A 21,309-nucleotide genomic window follows, 5' to 3' on the forward strand; every position below is an offset into this window, starting at 1 on the left:
ATGCAATGTCTTATTACTGTTGGCACTGACTGAGCCAGAACCCAACCTAAGTTCACAGTGGGATGCCAGGAGGCACTGTGCTGCAACAAGCACCGAGGGTGACGCAGTAGGGGGTGCTCATCTCTGAATCAATGTCCACCCTAACCCGTATTTCCTGGCTGCTGTCTTAAATTCATTTCCATCAGAGCTACAGAAACGAGAAACTGGGGTATTAGGAGAGAGTCCAAGCACATGAGCAAAGCGGGCCCCAATCCTGGCTCCTTGTCTGACATCAGGACCAGCTTGGTGACCTCTTGGCTGTTGCGTTTCATTTATTAGGGAAGTGCCAGTTGCAGCTCCATAGTTTGAAGACTGAGTTGAGTTTTGCACTTAATGTAGAATACTGATGAAAATATTGGCATGACGCTGACCACTAAATGACTCCCTGGAAAGTCCAAGAGTCAGAACCTTCCCCCACTTTACATTCTGCTGTCTTCCCACAAGCCTCTTAGCGAGTGTGGGGAAAGCGTGTGGGGAATTCAGCTGGACCCAGATGATGCACATGTGCAAAGATGTCTTTTGGGAAGAGGTGCAGAGGTGCCGAACTAGGGGTGCCGGCTTGAAGTGATTTCCATTATATACACTTAATGTAGAATACTGATGAAAATACTGTTTGCATGCAGAATTTTACTCTAGATCTTGCCTTCCTTGCAGCAAATCATACTGGACTAACGTGATATTTGAACAGCCTTGCTGGAGAAAGGAACATTCACTTATGGTCCAGTGCCGGCCTCCTCTGACTTCCACTAGCCCTTGTGCTTGCATCTGAGTTTATTAGACACCTGATGTGCTCATCACTTCCATTACGAAAGCCAAGAACACCCCGTCCCCATCCCATTGCTGGTTAAATCACTCCTCTTCCGCATTGTTTGCCTAAAGCATATTTTCAAAGGAAGAGTTCAGAGGCCAGTTTGCCTGTGTGGATGAGCCTGTTTAAAGCTCTCACAATCGTAAACGTCAAGGGGAAAACTGCCTGTAGTAGGGTCTCGCTTTGTCTTTACCATAGTTTAATTAAAAGCCTGGCACTTCACTTCCCGCTGCCTACCAGGCCTTTAGGAAAGCGCTTTGAATTGATTAGATGCCCCATGGCACACAGAGGTTGCCATGGAAATGGGTCTTTCCCTTGGATGGCAGTTCCTCGACTAGTCGAACTTATGCAAACTTCACCCGCACTCCTTTTCAATGAGGACAAAGAGACTTTGTGAGGCACAAAACTTCGTATTTGGTGTTCTGCTACGGGAGGAGAGAGGGGGTGTTCCTCACACTTTCTCTTTCCAGAGTGAGCAAGGCAGGTAAGGGTGAGGTGGAATCGTGTCCTGGGATAGCAGCTGGATTAATGCGCCTTCTTTCCTCTCCTACATTTTCCCAATAATTCCCTAACAATAACGGCTCTCCCCTTTGCTTCAGTCCCAGTTTCCCCTAGGGGTTTATTTGGTCTGTTCGTTTCAAAGCCCATAACTGCTTGTTGAGATCCTGCTCTCTGTCTCCTCAGGGAAGGGAAGTGTTTAAAAGGTCTGCTGACTTTTCCGGAATTGGTGTGGCACTGACCACTACATAACTCCCTAGAAAGTCCCAGAGCCAGAACCTTCTCCCCTTTACACACTGCTATCTTCCCACAAACCTCTTCTGCCTAAAGAATTAGCGAGTGTGGGGAAAGCGTGTGGTGAATTCAGCTGGACCCAGATGATGCACTGCAAAGATGTCTTTTGGGAAGAGGTGCATAGATGCCAGAATTATGGGTGCCGGGGGTGCTGCCACACCACCTGGCTTGAAGGGGTTTCCATTATATGCAGGGTTTACAGTTTGGTTCAATGGCTCTCAGCACCCCCACTCCACAAATTGTTCCAGCCCCCCTGAAGAAGTGTGGAAGTGACTGATGTAGGGGCTGGACGCCCAGCAAGGATAAGGGACCTATTACCTCTGCTGGCTATTGGAGCTCTCCTCAGGTGGAGGAGGTCTGTAGTTTTTGAGTCAAAGCAGCAGGCTTCCGCTCTCAGCTTCCCACCTGTGTTTGATGTATGGAGTAATTGTGTCAGCTGTATGCAGCGGTGGGTTTATGATGGAGGGAAGAGGAAATGCACATATTTGTGAATGGAAAACCTTCCTTTCTACTTCAGAGGACCTCCCTTGTAAATTGGCCCTGCACTTTGTCTCTCCTTTCAGCCAAAATGTATTTATACACCCTTTAACTGAGTGCTCCCTTTTGTATGCTTACATTTCCTTTCACTGTGAAGAAAAATAGTGCCTTGCAAGATATCTAAACACTGTGTTTTGTTTCCTTTCCTTTCCTTTTGTTCAAACTATTTAAGAATCCCCAAATCTTCCAGGCATATTTTGTGTCATTTCTTATAAAGTGTAGGTGTCAGTTTCACTTACTGTGAGGTAAATCACAGGAATGGAGTAATCACCTGCTCACCCTGGGCATATCTGGTGGGGGTGGCATTGCTAATTCACAGCGCTTGCTTGTCTGGTTCTTGGCAGGAGGACAGATTCATGCCCCCCGCTGCTGTCCGGCTCTGACTGGGGACCCTGAGCAGAGCTTTGGCAGCTCCTCCTACAGCTTGTTTATTTTGGGTGCAATGATTCAGCTCTATGTGATTAGGCTCATTTGATAGAAGGTCATCCTGGCCAGCTATGCGATGCCCTGACTGAGCCAGGCCTGCCTTCGTCCAGTTAGCAGATCATATAACACGCTTGGTGGGGTGGAATGGGGCAAAGTCTGCCAGAGATGCAGGAGTTTCTACTTGGTGACTTATGATGCCCCTTCCAGCCCTAGCTTCTGCAGCTATGTCACATCTTTGGGTTGTTGGTATTTTTACTTAAAGCCCCAGCTCCTGGAGTCATGTGATTATACGAGACTGTCAGCTTGCTATTTTTTCACATATGTTTTTAGCCCACATGGTTGCAGACAAAAACTAGGCAAATAACAAGACATTCAAATATATTACATTTTTTAAAAAATCTCATTATTTTAAAGATAATCTTGCATTTTTTTCTTGGGAGGATGGAGAGCTGACTTGTGATTTTCGAACACTTGGGGTTGGCCATACTGCCTCTGGCTGTGGTATCCGATGTGGTGAACCAAACAGAGTTGGGCCTGGTTAGTATGTGGAAGGGAGACCTTCAAAGAAAGCCTGGGGTACTACAGGAAGTGAGGCTGGTTGATCAGTAAGTCGGCTCTTTCCTCTGAGTCAGTGTTGAGCTAATGTTCCAGCAAGGAGTTAGGGGGTATTGTGGTGTTGGGCTTATGCTGTCTTTTTCAGAAGCGCCTTTACACTGAAGTCATGTCCATTAGAAATCCCATGGCACATTTCACAGAAATAGGGATGTTAGCCCCAGAGTTCTGTCTAATTCCAATTTAGGTAGTTACAGTCAAACGCCTGAAAATTTCCCCTTCCATCCCACATCATAATTTCTATTGGACAGGATATGCTCCTTCACTTCCCATTTTGAACTGATGTGCTGTGAGGTATTTAACAGCTGCCCATGCGCCAGAGAGGTGGCTGCATTACAGTGGTGGGTGAAGGCGTGATACGAGCATTTACTTAACTTCACGGTCCAGTCTGATCGCGCTGTGCAGTTTATTTTTCCTCTCCTTTCACGTCTCTGGGGTGGGTGACAAAGTGAGGAAGAGTCTATTTCAAACAGGTAAAGGAATTGTAAATTGACTGCGTCTTTTTCCCCCCCACCCTTTTCTCCCCATCTAGGTGGAGAATGGCGCTGAGTATATCCTGGAAACCATTGACTCCCTCCAGAAACACTCCTGGGTGGCAGATATCCAGGACTGCATAGACCCTGGGTAAGGCTCACTTGAGGAAGCTGCCCTCCCTGTTTCAAAAAGCACCTCTCCATTTCAGAAGAGGAAGGATTATCCAGTGGTTAGAGCACTGCCTGGGCCCGAGAGATCTGGAGTCAGTCCCTGCTCTGCCACAAATATTCTGTGTGACCCCAAGGAAAGTCCTTTAGTCTCTTGGTACCTCAGTTCCCCATTTGTAACGTGGGGATAACAACACTGCTTCACCTCACAGGCGTGTTGTGAGGATAAATCCATTACAAAGAATGGTGAGGTGCTCAGATAGAGAGAAAGAAAAATGAAAAAAGTCAACGATTTTTTTTCACCCCAAAATGCTTTATTTTTTTTTAAAGCCCATTTTTTTCAACAACAAAATTTGTTCATAAAAGGTTGTCTAGCTTTAGTCATTGAGTGACCCACCAATCTACTGCCCCGGCAGACTGGGAACAGCTTTCGGATACAGCTGACTGGAAGAGAAACACTGCTACTAACCAGCAGTCATCTCTGTGACGAAACAAGGCCCCTCACGCTCCCAGTGCTTGCGTGACCCACTGCTGAGTGTGTGTTGGGGTCCCGCTCTGTGCCTGAGCCACAGGGGATCTGAGCCTGTTACAGCCAGCAGCTATAGAGGCGTGTCTCTCTAGCTCAACCAGCTCATGTTTGTAGCTCTGGAGTTCCTAGTTTAAATCCCCAGTCTGTCAGCTAATATAGTGGACATCCTATAAGTGGGGGCTTATTTGTGACTGGAATCCCGGATGTCTTGCACACACTAACCAGTGGGTTAGAGTCTGGTTCTGCCTGCCGTTGCAATTGGATACAGCGTTTGTCTTCATATCCTCTCCCACGCTGTTGTGGAGTGCTACGGTTTAGACAGCTGCCGCGGGTTTCACTGACAGGCAGTGATTCCGGTGTGTGCAGCCTACTACCAGCTTGGTATGGTAGCTGTTAGGTTGCAAGATGCTGTTGAAGATGGTCTTAGTCTCACTGAGAGTTTGCGGGGGGAGGGGGTTTGACTCCTCAAGACATCATGGAAAAGGTTAAAATAGCTTAACAAACATCTCACAGTAGCAAATAGACTTATTTGCTTTGGCTTTAGCTGCCTTTCTGCAGCATAAGGCTCCATCCTGATTCCAAACATGTCTGAAATACTAAGCTGTTCACGGGGGAGGGGGAATTCCCTGGTGGCTCAGATGTGAAGGAAGGAACTGGGAAAGGGGGGGGGGGGTCTGTTGGTTTTTATTGAATCCCTGTCTTGGGAGCACATTATACATGTTCTGCTCCGCTAGCGAGAGCGTCTGGGAGCCCTCAGCTGAGAGCGCCCAGCCCACAGAACGGTCAAGGGTTTAGGTGTCAGGGCTTTCTGGAGTCTAGAGGACCATGTTAATGCACTTTGGTCACTGCCCTGCAGCTTGTAAAGAGTGTTATCCAGGGGCTAAGGCAGTGGATGGGAGCCAGGACTCCTGGCTCTGCCACTGCCATGCTCTGTGACTCTGACATCTCTGCACAGCTCTCTCCCCATTTGCAAATACTTTGCCTCCCTCACAGGAGTAAGGGCCCCGATCCAGCAAATGGGCATGCATGTGCTTAACTTCCAGCACGTGAGCAGCCCTGCAGCCATGCAAGGGACCCTTCGTGGGCTCGAAGCTAAGCACGGGCATAAGTATTTGCAGCATCAGGGCCCGTGTTTGTAGAGCGCTCTGGGATGTTTAACACACGGGCACGCCCGGTGAGCACCAAGAGTGAATTTTCATTCATCGTGTGTGCTGTGCTTGATCCTTTTGCCAAGGGTTTGAATCGGAAACCTCGTCAATGCCCTGTCAACACATTTTCTGCAGAGTTTTTTTTTTTTTTAAGGGTTGCAGTTGAGTGACTCCGATTGCTGATTCATTCACTGGTTACTAAATAATTCAGCAGCTCCCTCCCAAACAATTACCGCTAACACAAACCGCTTCCTGAGCTGCCTGCTAGCACGTGTCCTCCTGGTTCAGCTAGAGGCTGTTGCTCTGAGAGTAACGGAGACTGGTGTGCGCATCTCACCACATTGGGGCAATCGGGAGCGTCCGGGCTAAAAATAGGATTTCAAGAGAGCGTGGCTTTTTGCATGACAATGGTATCAGGCTAAAGGGGCGGGCACAGCTGTGACTGACAGGGGGAGTCAGCCAATGGTCAGGGATGTGCACACGCATTGTTCCCATAGGAGGTCATTTGGTCAGACGTTCCCGCTGTTGGACTGGCTGTTGCCGTCACCCCAAGAGACCTTGTCTCCAGGTCCACCAGGCCTATCTTGCTCCCACTCCACCCCCCCCCATGTTAAACATCGGCTCCTCCATCTCCAGATGAGTGTCCTCCACCTCTGGGGTTGGCCTGCCTTCATCTTTCCCACCTGCTCTGCTTTCCCTACCTGCCCCCATCCGTTCGATCCCAGATGCTCTCTTTGAACTCCGCTTCCAACCCAAATGGCCTCCGAGTCACCGCCATTACTGGCCAGCATGGGAGCTTGGCCTGCATCCCAGGGACTGGCAAGCCAGGCACAGCAGCCGTCTGGCCGAGCTGGGGTCCGTTGTTTCATGGCACAGACACTAGAAATGTGATCCAGAGCACCCAACTGAGTGCATGGAGCTAGAATTTACCCAGAATTATAACATCAGTCAAATGAACCATGGTTCCTACCTGAGAATGGAAATTCTTCCCCGCCCACCCCGTCCCCGGTGAGGCGTTTGCCTGCAGAGAGAGACAGCCTGCATGTGACCATCTGCTCTGCTTTTTCCTCGCAGGGACAGCGGAGACGATATTGAACTTTCCTCCTGTGCGCAGGGAGCCTGCTTGCCAGGCAGGGTACCCTCCTGCAGCTGTGAATTTCTGGCCGATGGTAAGGACACCCGGAGAAAATCCCCAGAAATGTTGGGTTCAGATGTTGGGCATCTTGTGGTGTTGGGTTGGGTTTCAAGGCGAGAACGCAGCTGACAGCAAAAGAAAAGATGATAAAATGTGGGAGCGACGCCGCTCTCCTTCGGGATCTGTTCTCGTTCATGGTGCAGCCACCCTGATCCGACAGGCCAGGGATGCAGGCCAAGTATCTGGCCCTTCGGACTCTATTAAAATACCCTGCTTTCATGTGCCCTGTAGCCAGCAGCTGATCCTAGCCTGACCCCAGCAACGTATCCCTAAAGAAATGGATGGCACAGGGGACTGAGACCAGCACATGGAGACTCGGGCTTCTGTTTCGAAGCTGCCCCGTTTCTGTCGACCAAAACTTCATTGCTCTCTGTGCTCTACTCAGTGTGAGACGAGTTGGGGTCTCTGTCTGGCTCCTACTGAGACATCATAGCACCATTGTCGCTAGTCACAGCAGAGCAGCCTGTAGCAGGGTGCAGGGCCGGCTTTAGGAAGTGCGGGGCCCGATTCAAACAGTTTTGACAGGGCCCCGACAGGGATGACTAAAAAAAAAACATGTAAAAAAACCACGTGGGGCTTGTACTCACCGGGCCACGCTCCTAGTCTTTGGCGGCGGGTCCTTCACTCGCTCTGGGTCTTCGGCGGCACTGAAGGACCCGCCGCCAAAGACCCGGAGCGCCGCCGGGTGAGTAAAAATTAAAAAGGCGCCTCTAGCCAGGGAAGGGATTCTCTGCCACTTGCCCCCCACTCTGGGCGGCCCTGCCACTGGGCGCGGGGCCCTCTTAGGCGCGGGGCCCGATTCGGGGGAATTGGTGGAATTGGCCTAAAGACGGCCCTGGCAGGGTGGACACCTGCTCCTGCCTGGAAGGGCCTGAGAGAGCCCAGGGAGCAAGCAGCTACTGGGCTGATTGGGGGAAGTGGCTGCAGCTGGGGCCATGCCCCAATCAGGCCTCAGCTGGCCCTATATAAGAGGCTGGGAGCCAGGAGCATCTCTCTCCGTCTTCAGAGAGAGACGGGCCTGGCTGCAGGGAGCTAGACAAAGAGTACCTGAGAGGAGTAGGGCTGGGGAAAGGCTGGGGAGCTCCAGCCTGGAAAGCCCCAGGCTGCGGTCTAGTATTAGGCCAAGGGGTACTGGGGGTTGCAGAGGGCAGCCCAGGGCTAGGCCAAGGCAGCAGGTCCAAACCCCCCTTGCCAGTGATGAGTGGCCTATACTGCAGTCTGCCCCAGGGAGTGGGGGCTAGATGGTGACTGGCAGTGGCCTAGTGCTGAGGCAAGGTGGGGATAGTGGGTGGGGGTTCCCCAGGGAGGGGAGACCCAGATCTGTGGGGTACTGCCATGGGGCAGCATCCCAGTAATAGGGGTACCAGGTCCTGGGAGGGACACGGGCGCCAGTAGAGGACAAGGCGGATCACCGGCCTGCAGAGGGCGCTCGAGAGGCTGGTGAGCTAATTCCCTGGATGACCAGCAGGAGGCGCTGCAGGGGTGAGGCCGGATGTCTACACAGCTGCACAGTGAATGGCCTGTCTGAGACTGAACAACCCTCTCTGACTTCTAGAGGTTGTCCTTTCGGGGCAGGGTTGTAGCATGTTGGCAGGGTGATGTAGGGAAGGGTTAAAGTGGCTCTGCTTGTCTGGACCCATTCTCTGGGTAAATGGAAGACTGCAGTCTCTAGGATGACCAGTCTGGCACGAACTAACCCTAAAACTAAACCAGCCAACTGTCTACCTTTCTCTCTCTAGTAGGAGCAGACCACATAGAGGACAATATACCAAGTCCATTATTACTGAATGTGGTGCTGACAACATGGGGATTTTCTATAATATTTTTATGAATCCTCTGTTTGCCTCAGTTTCCCTTATATTTTGCATGGCTACCCAGTGGAGGGGGGAGGGAGGACTAAGTTGTCTCTGGGGGCAGGCTAAAAGACCTAGGGGTGTGTGTGTGTTTTGCCTAGCTGCCTGAGCCTGAATGTGTCTCTAAAAAGGACTGGCCAAGGCTGACACTGTAGCAATAGAAAATTCAAACCTGTATCAACGGAAAACCCAGTCAACCAGACCTTGACCCCAGTAAGCAGTGACCCAAAGGGAGATGGAGTTCCCCCACCTCTCAGAGGGACGCTGAACAAAGACCCCGGCCTGAGAACAAAGGGCTGGAAGGTGTGAGGTGGAGGGATAAAGTGTTGGCTTCTGGAGGAAGCTGGGAGCTCACTCACCTGGGAACAGGCTAAGGAAGGCAGACAGAGCGAGACAGAGCTGGAAAATGGAGTTTCACTTCAGCTTGGCTGGGGCTCTGGGCTAGCCAGACCAGGCTATGCTTTAATCCTCATTCCTCTACGCTACCCTAGGGACTTCCTCCGTTGTGGGTGACTAATAAACCCACCTGTTTTGACAACACTGCCTGAGTGTCCCTGTCAATACGTGGTGAGGTGCATTAATCTCTGGTGGGTGGACAAGTCTCTACCAGGTGTCGATCTCAGTTGGACTCGCTGAGCAGAGCTCGCGGTGTGAAGCAGGAGTGTTGGCGCCCCCGAGGCTCAGTCTCGGGAGGCTGCGTGGCCTGCCCTGAAGGAGGAGCAAGACCCCTTGGGGGTCTGGCCCACTGAAGGGGTCCTCCAAGAAACTGCTCCAAAGTTGAGGGCGTAGCACCGATCTGGTGGGTCCGAGACAGGCGCCTGTGGGTTGATTTGCAGAGAAACTCTGAGCTTTAAGCCATTAAAGCCTGCGTTCCTTTCAGGTGTGCAGAGGACTCCAGACAGATGTTCTGTGCTCGCCACCCACCCCACCACCCCAACCGCTGCCACCGTCATCTCAGCCCCGCATGGCAGGGCCAGGGACTCCTCGGGGGAACATCTGGCCCACATACCACTGGAAAACTTCCTGCAGACCCTGGAGTCGCCAGCCACCAGCAGTCATTTAGCAGGTACCTGCAAGGCTCTGGGGGGGTAAGGGGAAGGTAGCCACCTTCCAGCTGATTTGCTGCATGTGACACAATTAATAGAAGAAAAGGGAAAAATCCCATTGCAATGCAACGTGGGTCTCTTGAGCAAGCCCTGAGCAGAACCGCTGCATTCTGATTAGAGCGAAGGGTGTGAGGGGGAAGGGTGGAGGTGGCGAATTAAAGAAAGGGGTGTTCATGGGGACAGGTGTGTACATGAGGTGCCCATACATAGGGTGGGTGTGCCTGGTGGCAAAAAGAGGGAAGGTGTGGACCCAGGAATAATGCTGGTGGGGAGGTGGTGATGGGGAGGTTGTACAGGCAGGCAGGGAGGGATGAGTGCACTCAGTTCTAACCTTGCCCTGCTGCTCCCAGCCAGAAGAGCCCATTAGTTTAATATAGAAATCCTCTTTCTGCCCTGCCCGGCCACTCTTTCAGTGGAATTGAGTGGAGCACCCAGTAGGGTGACCAGATGTCCCGATCTTATAGGGACAGTCCCGATTTTTGGGTCTTTTTCTTATATAGGGTCCTATTACCCCCCCACCCCCTGTCCTGATTTTTCACACTTGCTGTCTGGTCACCCTAGCACCCAGTAGCCAGCCTACTCAGACGTTATCTTCCCAGCATGACGTCCTGGTCCTGCTGGAATAGCCAGAACGTCCTCTGCCAGAGCCCTGCAGTCTATTCACTGTCGCTGCCATCCCTTTCGAAAGACAAACATTTCCCTCTCTAAACGGCCTTTCTTTTACCCCTTTCCAACTGTACAGGGGAGGAAAGCGAGACAGAAGCGGAGATCAACCTCTCAGATTTCCCCTGGTTCCACGGGACGCTGTCACGGATCAAAGCCGCCCAGCTGGTGCTCTTCGGTGGGACCAGGAGTCATGGTCTATTTGTCATTCGGCAGAGTGAAACTCGACCAGGCGAATACGTGCTGACTTTTAACTTCCAGGGGAAAGCAAAGGCAAGTGCCATTGTGCAGTTCTAAAACCAATGAAATAATCAGCATCACTAGTCGCACTCACCCACTGTTCTCTGATGCTATCCCTAGCTTGTCTTTCCACCTCTCAGCGTCACTCCGACATGTAGCGTGCAGGGAGCAGGACAGGGGGCCTGTCTGGCCTACCTGTCTGATTACAGTGGGGCTCGGAAGCAGGATGGCTCTGCTGACTTCTAAAAAGATGCTCGGAAGTGTCGTTATTGACTGGGCTTTTTTCGGATTGCCAAGATCCCCAAACACGAATAATCCTCTGACCCTTGAAAGTGCCTTTCATCCCAGAATGATGCACAAGGATCCATTCTATCTGTGGCTGAAATGTGGCCACCTCTGCAGAGGACCATAGCAGCTTTAAACACACGGCCATGCTGTATAACAAATTAGGGCAGGAAGGGAAGAGAAATGCTGTCTCCAAGTGGTTCTCTGTCTCTTTAGTTCTGTGCTGCATAAGGGTGAATGAAAAGAGCTAAAGTTTATGTGTGGCCTTTTATCCAGAGGTCCAGATGGTCAGGTGGTTACCAGAACTGGAAGCGCTCCACAAACTACTACTAGCTCACTCTCTTCATTGTTAGATCTTAAAGCACTTTACAGAGGACGTCAGTATCATTAGCCCCTTTTTACAGATGGGGAAACTGAGGCACAGGGAGGGACATGACTTGCCTGAGGTCCCCCAGCAGGCCAATGGCAGAGTTAGAAATAGAACCCAGGTGTCATGAGTCCAGTCCAGTGCGCAGTCTACTGGGCTACAACACTACAGATCAGTTTTGCCCCCAGATTCTCTAGGCAAAGCTCCCATTGATTTCAGTGGAAGTGACACCCTTGTATGTGAAGGCAAGATGGAGACCTGTGTAATGAACAGGGATTAGCTCACCATCACTGAAATGCAGCTATCTCTGGGGCGCAACGCTGACCCCTTTTAACAGGGCACAGAAATACTGAGTCAGTACGGAGGGTACATCGAGTCGATATACGTGTGCTACCTTTGTTTGAGCTAGCACGCTAAAAATAGCAACATAGCTGCATGGTAGCAGGATAGGCTAATGGCCTGAGTACGGGCCTAGGTCTCGGATGGGAGGGTACTCAGGGTGGCTAGCCCCTCCTGCCGCCTGCGCTGCCCCGGCTACCCTAATCAAAGTTAGTGTGCATATGTCTACCTCTAGCTGCAGTGAAGACATCCCCAGAGCGATGTGAGGGACCTGGATCCAGTTGAAAGTGAGGAAGGGATTGTCAGGTGGTTACCAGAATTGGAATATAGCCAGGACACTGGGGCTACCAAACCCCTTGCAAAGGAAGCCTGCGGGGGCTCTAAAGAGGGTTACCATATTTTAATTTTTAAAAAGGAGGACACTCCATGGGGCCCCTTCCCTGCCCTAACTCCGCCCCCAGCCCCGCCCCAACTCTGCCCCCTCCCCTGAACGCTCCGCCCCCTGCTCCACCCCCTCCCCTGCTTCCCGCGAATCAAATGTTCGCGGGAAGCCTGAAACAGGGAGGCAGCAGGTAAGCTGGGGCGGGGTGCGGCGCGGCTCAGTCCGGCCCCCCTGGCCGAGCGGCTCCCTTTGGTGGCCGGCCGGCCCAGGCCAAGAGGCTCTGGCACCGGCGTCTCCCGCCCGGCTGGGGCCCCGGCCGAGCACCGCGCCGGCCCCCGGCCAAGTGCCCGCGCTCCCGGCCCGGCCCCCGGCCCAGCACCACGCCGGCCCCGGCCCCCGGCCAAGTGCCCGCGCCCCAGGCCCAGCACCGCGCCGGCCCCGCGCCCCCAGCCCCGGCCGAGCACCGCGCTGACCCCGGTCCCGGCCGAGCGCCCCCAGCCCCGGCCCAGCACCGCGCCGACCCCGCGCCCCCAGCCCCGGCCCCCGGGGCGGCCCGGCCCCGCGCCCCCGGCCCCAGTCCCTGCCGAGCACCGCGCCGGCCCCCGGCCCCGCACCGCCGGGCCCTACCTCCCTATTTTCCCGGACATGTCCGGCTTTTTGGGATTTCCCCCCGGACGGGGATTTGAGGCCCAAAAAGCTGGACATGTCCGGGAAAATCCGGACGTATGGTAACCCTAGCTCTAAAGGAAGCTGGATGTTAGCCACCTGGAGCAGCCCAGGGAGCCAGTGGGAAGCAAGGCTGCAGTGCTAGAGGAGAGTGAATGAGCCGCTCGGTGCGGGGAGGGGACTGAGAGCAGCCCTGGAGGATTAGAGTGTAGGAGGAAGCAAAAGCTTCCTGTTGGCTCAAGATGCTGCCAGAGGGGGCCCTGCCAGACCAGCTCTAATGAATAGAGAGTAAAATGCCCAAGGGGACCCCAAACCACCCACTTTGCCAATAGCCCACGCAGTTGCAGTTTAGTCTCCGGGCTCAGCTCCCAAGTGAGCATTAACCCCCCCCCCCCCCCCCCCCGCAAGAGAAATGCAGCCACTATCTAGGGCTCTGTCTGGCTGCTCCGAACGTGAAGCTGGGGGAGTAGAAATGCTGAGCCACTGAAATGCATCTTGCAGATTTGACAGCGCTCTGCTAAGGCAGGAAGGCTTTAAAAGAAACAATGCTGGCAGCGCCTTATCCCAGTGCCAGCCTGCCAGGAATGGCACAATAGGAAGATCAGAGCAAGGCCTGCTTTTTGTTGTTGTTGTTGTTGTTGTTTTTTAATATAAAGCCCGTTTGTTCTTGCTGGCTGTTTTTGTGTGTGCGTCTAACGCAGACCCTTGTTTATGCGGTGTATGACTCACATGCCCTGGATTAAGCATGGACTATGTGACTCTGTCAGCACCCATTGCAGTCCGTCCCTCCGTAACGTGGCTGGCCTAACTCCATGATACCATGCAGCATAGCTGTGGGTCAGCAGCGAGATGATGCCGCTAGCCTGCAAGCCAGTGAAAGGCTGACACTGCTTAATTGTCCAGTGGGAGAAGAGATCCCAGCAGAACAACTTGGACCTAGTACTTAGCTCAGGGGACAACTCTGGAGATCAGCAGCCTATTCCCTACTCTGCCACTGACTCACTGAGTGACCATGGGCAGGTTACTCAAGCTCCATTCCCAGCTCCTCTGCAAAACTGGGCTGATACTTGGCTCCCTTTCTAAGGTGCTTTGAGATCACTGGATTAAAAGCCTCCCTTTTATTCTTCTGTTTCTGCTTGGTATTGATGGCCCTAAATGCTGGGACAGCCTGAGTGGCTCGGTAGCAATAACTCTTGCAAGTGTCCACGTTCTAGCGAAGGGGCATCAGTTCTCCCCTTGGTGATGCCGCTAGTTAATCTCCCATGGAGAGATCTATTAGTCCTTTGGTGCTGGCTGCACAGTTTCCTGGCCTGATGCATGAAAGCGAAATGCCCTTGCCTGAATGGTGCTGTGGGTGACGTCTGAGGGGGTTCAGTGAAGTAGAAACCTGTCAGGTTTCAGTGGCAGAGTTGAGTGCAAATCCTCTCTCTTATTAGACATGGCAAGGGTGTGCTTGGTCCAGCAGCCACCCTGCTAAGCGGTGACAGGGAAAGAGAGACATTCCTGAAATGGGTTAGGGTTGAAGGAGCTCTGAGCGCTCTCAACTCTGCAGGGCCGAAGGGGATGTCCCCCTGGCAGGTGTTAGCCTTGGCAAGTCATGTCAGGCCTGATTCTGAGTGATGCTGAGCGCTCTCTACTCCACCTGGTTTCAGGGAACATTGTGGGGGCTCAGCACCGCTCAGGCCCCAAGAGAGGAAGCTCTTGTTGCATACATATTTTTTGTTTTATTTTTAGAACATAATTGTTTGCTCCAAATCTGTACATGCCGTGTGTCCTGTTGCTGAATTCGGATTTGGGTGCAGGTTCCGTGCCTAACCTGATCTAAATCAACAGTCACCCGGCATGTCGACTTGCTAACTAGCCCCTTTCCTGTGGCTTGGCTTTATTAACAAAGAAATCAAGTGCAGCATAACAAAGCTGAGCTCCAACCTTCTCTCCAGGCCTGACTCCTCTGGGGGCTCCTCCCTCAAGACTGCTCAGCTCACACCCTAGATTAAGGGCCTCTGTTTATCTTTGCATATTCCAAATTCATCCCCTGCCTGCCCCACCACTCCATTCCCAAAATACATTGATGCAACTTCTGAAGCTTGAAAAACAGGCCTGGTTTTAAAGATATTACCATAAGGGGAGAAGAATCCAGAGCCCCGTCAAATTCAAACCTTCAGTGCCAGCCTGATAAACAATCACGGTAATGGACTTCTGAGCCCGGGGAACAGATCTTTTAATATGAGATTGCTGAACCAGCTTCCTGACTTACAGTACAACAGAGAGGCTGCTGGATACAGTTTTAGTCTATGTGCCAAATCCTGCTTGTGTTACCGTGGTTAGTACGGTCATCTGTCCCATTGTCGCTAATGGGACTCCTTATGCTGGGAAGGTGAGGAGGAAGGATGCAGCCGAGAACATAACTTTGGGAGTAGGATGCACCCTTGTCTGCCAGATAATTTGAGGATTTGCAGCTTGTGTCTGACTTTTCCAGGCTGCTCCCACTGACACCAGAGAGAGTTTGTCATTGGCTTCAGAGGAAGCATTAGCTCATGGGTGCTCCAGTGAGATCCAGGGATGTGCATGTCTCTCTCCTAGCTCGGATAGAAGGGGATGTAAGGCAGCTTTCCAGACTGCTAAGAAAGAGCCAGACATCCCCTTTCTAAGGTGTGCTCTGGTGTGTGGTTATGTTCTACCTAAAGGGTGCCGGCCTGGGGGACTGAGATGGCTCAACAGGCTGTGGAGCTCTTGGCTTCTAGGTGACTGGTTCCAATGCAGCCGTGCCTGTTCAGAAGTCAGGGTTGCAGGCTCAGGCTAGTTCTGTGTGAACGAGCGTCTGCATCACAAAAAGCGCTCCTTGCAATTCGTGCTGGTGGACCAACCGCAGAGCACTGAATGGGCCTACCACAGAACGGCCGCGTCTCCCCTGAGCTGCCCTCCCAGGCTCTGGGTTGAGACCCATCGGCAGAGAGCCCAGCCAGGAAGCTCACATCACTATTGCTGAGGATGAACGTTGGGCTTCGTTTCGCATGATTGTTAATCTGGCATCTTTCACCAGAGCCAAGACACTTGGAAGGGAGAGGTGTGGGGGGTAGTCAGCAGTTCCTTCCATGGCTGCCCAGGCCAGGACTGAGGGGAGACCTGTACGGTGACATTGGGCAGCACAGGCTGTGTTAGGTGGTCTGGCAGCTAGGCGAGCCAGAGAGAAGTATCCAGCAGCCCCAATAGAAAATCCTGTTCTTTATTGCAGCCAAGCCTTGTCACCTCTCCACCAGGGGGCACACTACATAGGGTCCTTTTTAAATCTCCTGGGCTTATTCATAAACACACACCCCTGAGTTTGGTAGGAGCTACGCAGAGGAACCTCACACTTCACTGGAGGGACTTGCAACTCAGAAAGGCCATTTAAATGTGCAGTGTTTATAAGGAATACTGCCCTGTAGGGGTGAAGTGATAACATTTTAACAGGCCACTCCACTGCAGAAAGTGGTAACTAAGGCAAATGGCCCTTGATTTCCCAGCAAATGTCTTGCACTGCAATTACAATTCAGTTGCCCTTTAACTTGCTTGCAGCCGTGCTAGTGTCAATGAAAGGTCACAGAGCAGAAGCTCTCTGCTGTATGTTCTCTTTGTGCAGCCTCTATTCCAAATTTTTATTATTATTTTTTTTGTAAAGGTGCTTTGCTTTTTATTTCCCACTCTGCTCAAAGAACACTTCTGTTTCATGCTGCTGGTAACCCGACAGGCCGGCTTCCCTGACCAGACGCTTTCTGAATGGGTCATAGCAACTGTTGCTTGGCAGCCAATCAGTTTCATGCGACATGCTCTGAAACGTGAGATCTTCCTGTTTTGAGCCAAATCGCTAGCGAAGCGGAAAAAACAATTTTGTTTGTAGATAACCAGTCGCCTTTGGACTGGGGGAGCTGTAAACGTTCTACCCAGCACATGAAGGAACCGAGCCACGTGCATGATCTGTGGCAGAAATAACACTTGGGTCAGTATCCACGGCTGTCGTGGACTTGCCCTTTGGCCGGCCCATCTGCTTCACTGCGCTCCTCTCTTGCAGCACCTGCGGCTGTCCCTAAACGAGAACGGCCAGTGCCACGTGCAGCACCTCTGGTTCCAGACCATCTTCGACATGTTGCGGCACTTCCACACCCACCCCATCCCCCTGGAGTCCGGCGGCTCAGCTGACATCACTCTCCGCAGCTACGTCGTGGCGCAGGGCCCCTTCTCTGGTAGGTCACCCAGCGAGCACGGCCTCCCTCGTGATCCTGCACAGGAGATGAGTGAGGAGAGCTGGAGATGGGCCTGAGCTCAGCTCCGGATGCGATCCTAGGACTTGGGGTCAGGGCCGTCTCCAGGAGAAACGTGTTTGCACCAAGTTTCCTGCAAACATCCAAAAGAAAAAGACTCTCTCATGTTTTCCCCTCCAATACCATTTCCCCAAAGCTGTGCTGCTTATTCTAAGGTGTTGCCCCTCTGCTGACCCTTGGGGAGTGGGGCCAGGAGCACTTCACTTAGCCCTTGAGTTCTTCTGACCAGCAGCCAGCTCAGGAATGGTGGTGTCTGGCTCCAGAAGGAACCGCATCCAAGATTCCCTGGCTAGAAGGACCAAGCCGGCTTTACAGGCTGGCACCCTTTGATATGGGCTGGGGTGGAATTTCTGGTATCTCTCATCCAGGGATCTCCAAGCACGGTATGAAAGTGGGTCTGTGTCTAGTATCCCATTTTACAGAGAGACAAACTGAGGGTCAGTGAGATTGACTTGCTCAGGGTCATACAGCAAGGGATTAGAATAGAAACCCAGCATCCTGGATATGGATGTGCTCCTTCTAGTGATGGCCAGGCCATATATAGAGGTTGAGCCTGCTACAGTCCTGGCTAGCAGAGCCAGCTCCTTTAGCGCAGGCAGTAATGGTGCGGGCTTTAGCATCCAGAGGTCCTAGGTTCAGTCCCTACTGACAACCATGTACCTGGCCTTACAGATGCCCAGTGTTCTGCTCTAACCACTAGAGGTGCTGCCTCCATATGTAGCAAATCTAAAAGAGCTCTGTGTGTGTATCCATCCCCGTGTCTCTCCAGAGCGTTCTGGGGGCTGGTGTGTGTATTTTCTGCTCCGGTGATAAGGGATGTGCTGAATGGCCTGTTGCACATATTTGATGAGGCAGGGCGAGTGAAGTCACTCGAGATGCAGTTAGGTGGGCCCTTGTGGGAAGGATTTTATTACCTGGGTCGGGCGTCTGATCAGATCTTGAAGGGCTGAACCGGGCGAGAGCCCTTAGCACCTTGTGTCCTGAGGGGATGTGATCCTTTGGGGCTGCGCTCCTTCCAAACTGGCGTAGGGTGGATGCCTTTAAAACCCACGCCTCAAATGAGCAATCCCAGAGAGCAATGGGGGCCGTAATGTGACACAGAGGTCAGTGCTCCCCTACATAGCCTTCATATGGGGCTCAGTGTTGTCTCCCAGTTCCTTCCGTCTGCATAGGAAGTGGCAGGGGGCCCAGTCCCCCAAGGACCTTGGTTTTCCCCAAGACCTGCCTGGTTTTCTGGGGCGCCACCAGATCCGTGTAGAATCCCCTTGCCTCTGGGCTGTCACCCACACCCCTCATGCCCCGCAATCCCTCCGGGGGGACATGCTGCCAGGAGTCCCCGCATCAGCTGCTGTCCTCCCCGCACCCTGCTACAGCAGTGAGGGGGGATCTGCTCAAGATGATGCAAACCTGATGGGCCTGATCTTGTTCCAGGTCCCCATCCGGGGTCGACTGAGGAGCGGGGGCGATAGGCCGCGCGTCCCATCCAGACCCGCTGAGCGCTTGTGCAGTTGGAGGTAGAAGGGGCAAAGTTACAGCGCTGGCACTTTCTGCCCTCGCCTCGTGGCCCCGTAGATTTTTGTGCTCCCCTTGGAGGCATTTTAGCTGCACCAGCTTCTCAATCCCCTGCTCTGTTAGCGACACACAGGGCTTCAGAGGTGAGGCCTACACAGCCCAGTGCTGTCCCAGCTGGGTATGGTGCAGGCCAGAGCATTGCCACGAGAGCGGAGGAGAAGGAGCCACCCCTGGCTGGGTAGGAGCCACCCCTTTGCCCTCGGAGGCCTGCAAGGAAGGGCCCATAGCTGCGCTCACCCGCTGCAGGCAATGAGGGTTGCGTGGCTTCACGCAGCAGACTCAGAGGGCGGCTGGCCCCAGATTGGCCAAGACCCAGATGAACTGAGAGCAGATTCGTTCGGTGTCCTGCCGTGGGTCAGTGTGAGAGGCTGGGAGGGACAGGATGTAGCTCCTGGCATCCGAGCACTGGAGTCGGAACCACTGGGGGATCTGCAGCGAGGAGCTGGAGTGGGATTCGGGAGACCTAACGTCTTTCTCAGCTCTCCCGCTGACTTTATGTGGTGACTTGCCTGCCGTGTTGCAGGTGATCCTGCCTGCTTCCTCGCCTGGCCGAGCCAGAGTCTGCAAAGCGCTGCGAGATGGGCAAGGACGATGAGCTAGCTCCTTCGTGGATAGAGCAGCCCATGCCAGTACCACGCTGCCCTTCCTCCCACTCCCAGGACCTGGCTCCATATTTCAACTGGTTGAGGGCATGGGAGACCACACCACCTAGTGTCTAGGAGTTGGAAGATCTGCAGCAGATCTGAAGTCCTGACGGTCACTGACTTACTGGGTGGCCTTGGGCAAGACCCCCTCCACCTACCCCATGGGTGCCTCAGTTTCCCCACCTGTAACTTGGGGCTAATGACACTCACCTGTGTAAAGCACACGAGACCCTCTGATGACAGGTGCTGTGTGAGTGCAAAGCATATTGGCAGGGTTGTGCGGGGCAAGCGTCCCTGTGTGGTATGTGCCCTGGGGATGGAGAACTCCTCTCTCCACAGCTGTCAGTCCAGCACTGAACGGCTTGTAAAACATTCGCCCTCGGGCATTCGCCGTGCACGTGACTCTTCTGTGTTTCACCTTGCAGATGCCAGCCTTGCTCCAGCTGTTGCCTCCCAACAGCCCAGCTGCAGGAGCGACCTCCCGTCCCAACACTACTTCTCCAGCTTTGTGCCAGGCCCTTTCCAGCCCGCGTCGCCCGTGGAGGGGGCTGTCGCCTCTTCCTCCTCCACCGGCCACCCTCTGTACCACCGAATGGAGGGGACCCTCAGCGCCCGGAGCCGCAGCAACAGCACCGAGCGCCTGCTGGAGTCGCCCAGCGTTAGCGCGGACGACTACCACGAGAGTGACGGCTCGCGCAACAGGACCAGGGCGGTTGAGAACCAGTATTCTTTCTACTGAGGGGTCACAGAGTGGAGGCCAGCCCTCTGTGTGGGGTGTCCTTGCCTACCGATGCAGCTGTGGTTCATGAGGATTGCCGATGAGCCTGGCTCCGATCTCCGACCACCCCTCCCCCAGTGGATGTTTACATATCGCCATGGCCCAAAGCTTTGGGCTGTCCCCACTCTCTTGTCAACTCTCTGGCGTGCCCCTCACCTCTGTGTCCGATTCACTGGTGCCAACTCCATCCATCACCAGCAATGGACCTGGGCTGTCCTGTCTCCCCCTGGCAGCTCAGAGAATGGTTTGAACGATGAGCGACTTGCCAGCCTGGCAACCGCGTTGGGGATGTCCCAACCAAACACATTCACAGCTCCCTAGATCTGGCTCGTGCTCTGAGCTCAGAAGGCCAAAGACACCAGTGCCATTAAGGGACCTGTTCTAGGGTCAGCAGTGCCCGCTCTCTGCCCTTGTCAGCTTGTGGTCAGTTCCCTTAACTCCTACGAAGACTCGCCTGCTTGTCTCTCCATTGTCTGCTGTCAGATCGGGACTTTCCACTTCCCGCTTGGGTCTAGTAACATGCAGTGGTTCTCCTGGAATAGGAATTCATGGCTTTGATTTATATCGTTCTTCCCTTAGCTGTGCACAATGAAAGCATCTCCTGGCGTTTCCTTGATGGAAAGGACTAGACGTTGCCAGTGTTGGAACGTAGTCAAGGTCACCTCAAACGGTTACTTCTCTTCAGGGATAATTACCTTGAGTTCTGCAAACAAGACATTGCAGGCTAGTAACGTTTTGAGGTGACCTTGTACATGACAAATCTCGCCAAGGTAGTTTCGTTGCTAGCACAGAGAACGTGCCCACACACACACCAGTCAGGGATGGAAAAGACCCATCAGACTATCTGGTCCCTCTCCATTGCTATTACAAGATTGTTCACTGCAGGAAATGTAGGGGGGTTTGTCCACTTGAGTTCCAAACCCGGGGGGAGATTATTCCACAGCCTAATGCATCTGACTGTCAGAAAGTTTTTCCTGATAGCCAGCCTATATTTTCCTTTTCTTCACTTTATCCACCCTAATAATTCCTTTTCCTTCTTGGTTTTTTAAATCCTACAGCTGCTTGAGGGGTGGAATAAAATCCCCCTGCCTCAGTCACCTCTTATCCAGCCTGTATCTGTGGAGTTCTGTTAGTATTTCCTTCTAAAGCCATCTCCTCAGGCCCTGATCATTTGTGTTTGTTCTCTGAACTTCCCCCAGTTTGTCAATGGCTTCTTGGTAACATATGCACATGTGTCTCTTATGCATATTCTCTCTCTCTCTCTCTCAATCTTTTACGTGCATGCTCTTTCTCTCTGACACACACATACACCAATGTGAAAGTTCCTGGTTGAATCCCAATCATGGCTAACCCCTGTATGTTCCATTGTCATTGCTAAGAGGAACA

At 52.9% G+C, this 21,309-nt stretch overlaps 1 protein-coding gene across 1 annotated transcript in view; it reads left to right on the top strand.

Annotated features, from left to right (window-relative positions):
- SH2B2 (SH2B adaptor protein 2) overlaps positions 1 to 19,884 on the top strand; it is a 35,846-nt gene extending 15,962 nt beyond the window's left edge. The window contains exons 4-9 of the mRNA XM_065418430.1: positions 3,747 to 3,838; positions 6,607 to 6,701; positions 9,461 to 9,646; positions 10,429 to 10,622; positions 16,680 to 16,851; positions 19,571 to 19,884. Coding sequence (XP_065274502.1) covers positions 3,747 to 3,838; positions 6,607 to 6,701; positions 9,461 to 9,646; positions 10,429 to 10,622; positions 16,680 to 16,851; positions 19,571 to 19,884 — 1,053 coding nt within the window. The remainder of the gene's footprint in view (positions 1 to 3,746; positions 3,839 to 6,606; positions 6,702 to 9,460; positions 9,647 to 10,428; positions 10,623 to 16,679; positions 16,852 to 19,570) is intronic.
- Positions 19,885 to 21,309: the final 1,425 nt, after the last annotated feature.

Source organism: Emys orbicularis, chromosome 17 (genome assembly GCF_028017835.1).
Source record: "Emys orbicularis isolate rEmyOrb1 chromosome 17, rEmyOrb1.hap1, whole genome shotgun sequence".
Classification (NCBI taxonomy): domain Eukaryota; kingdom Metazoa; phylum Chordata; order Testudines; family Emydidae; genus Emys; species Emys orbicularis.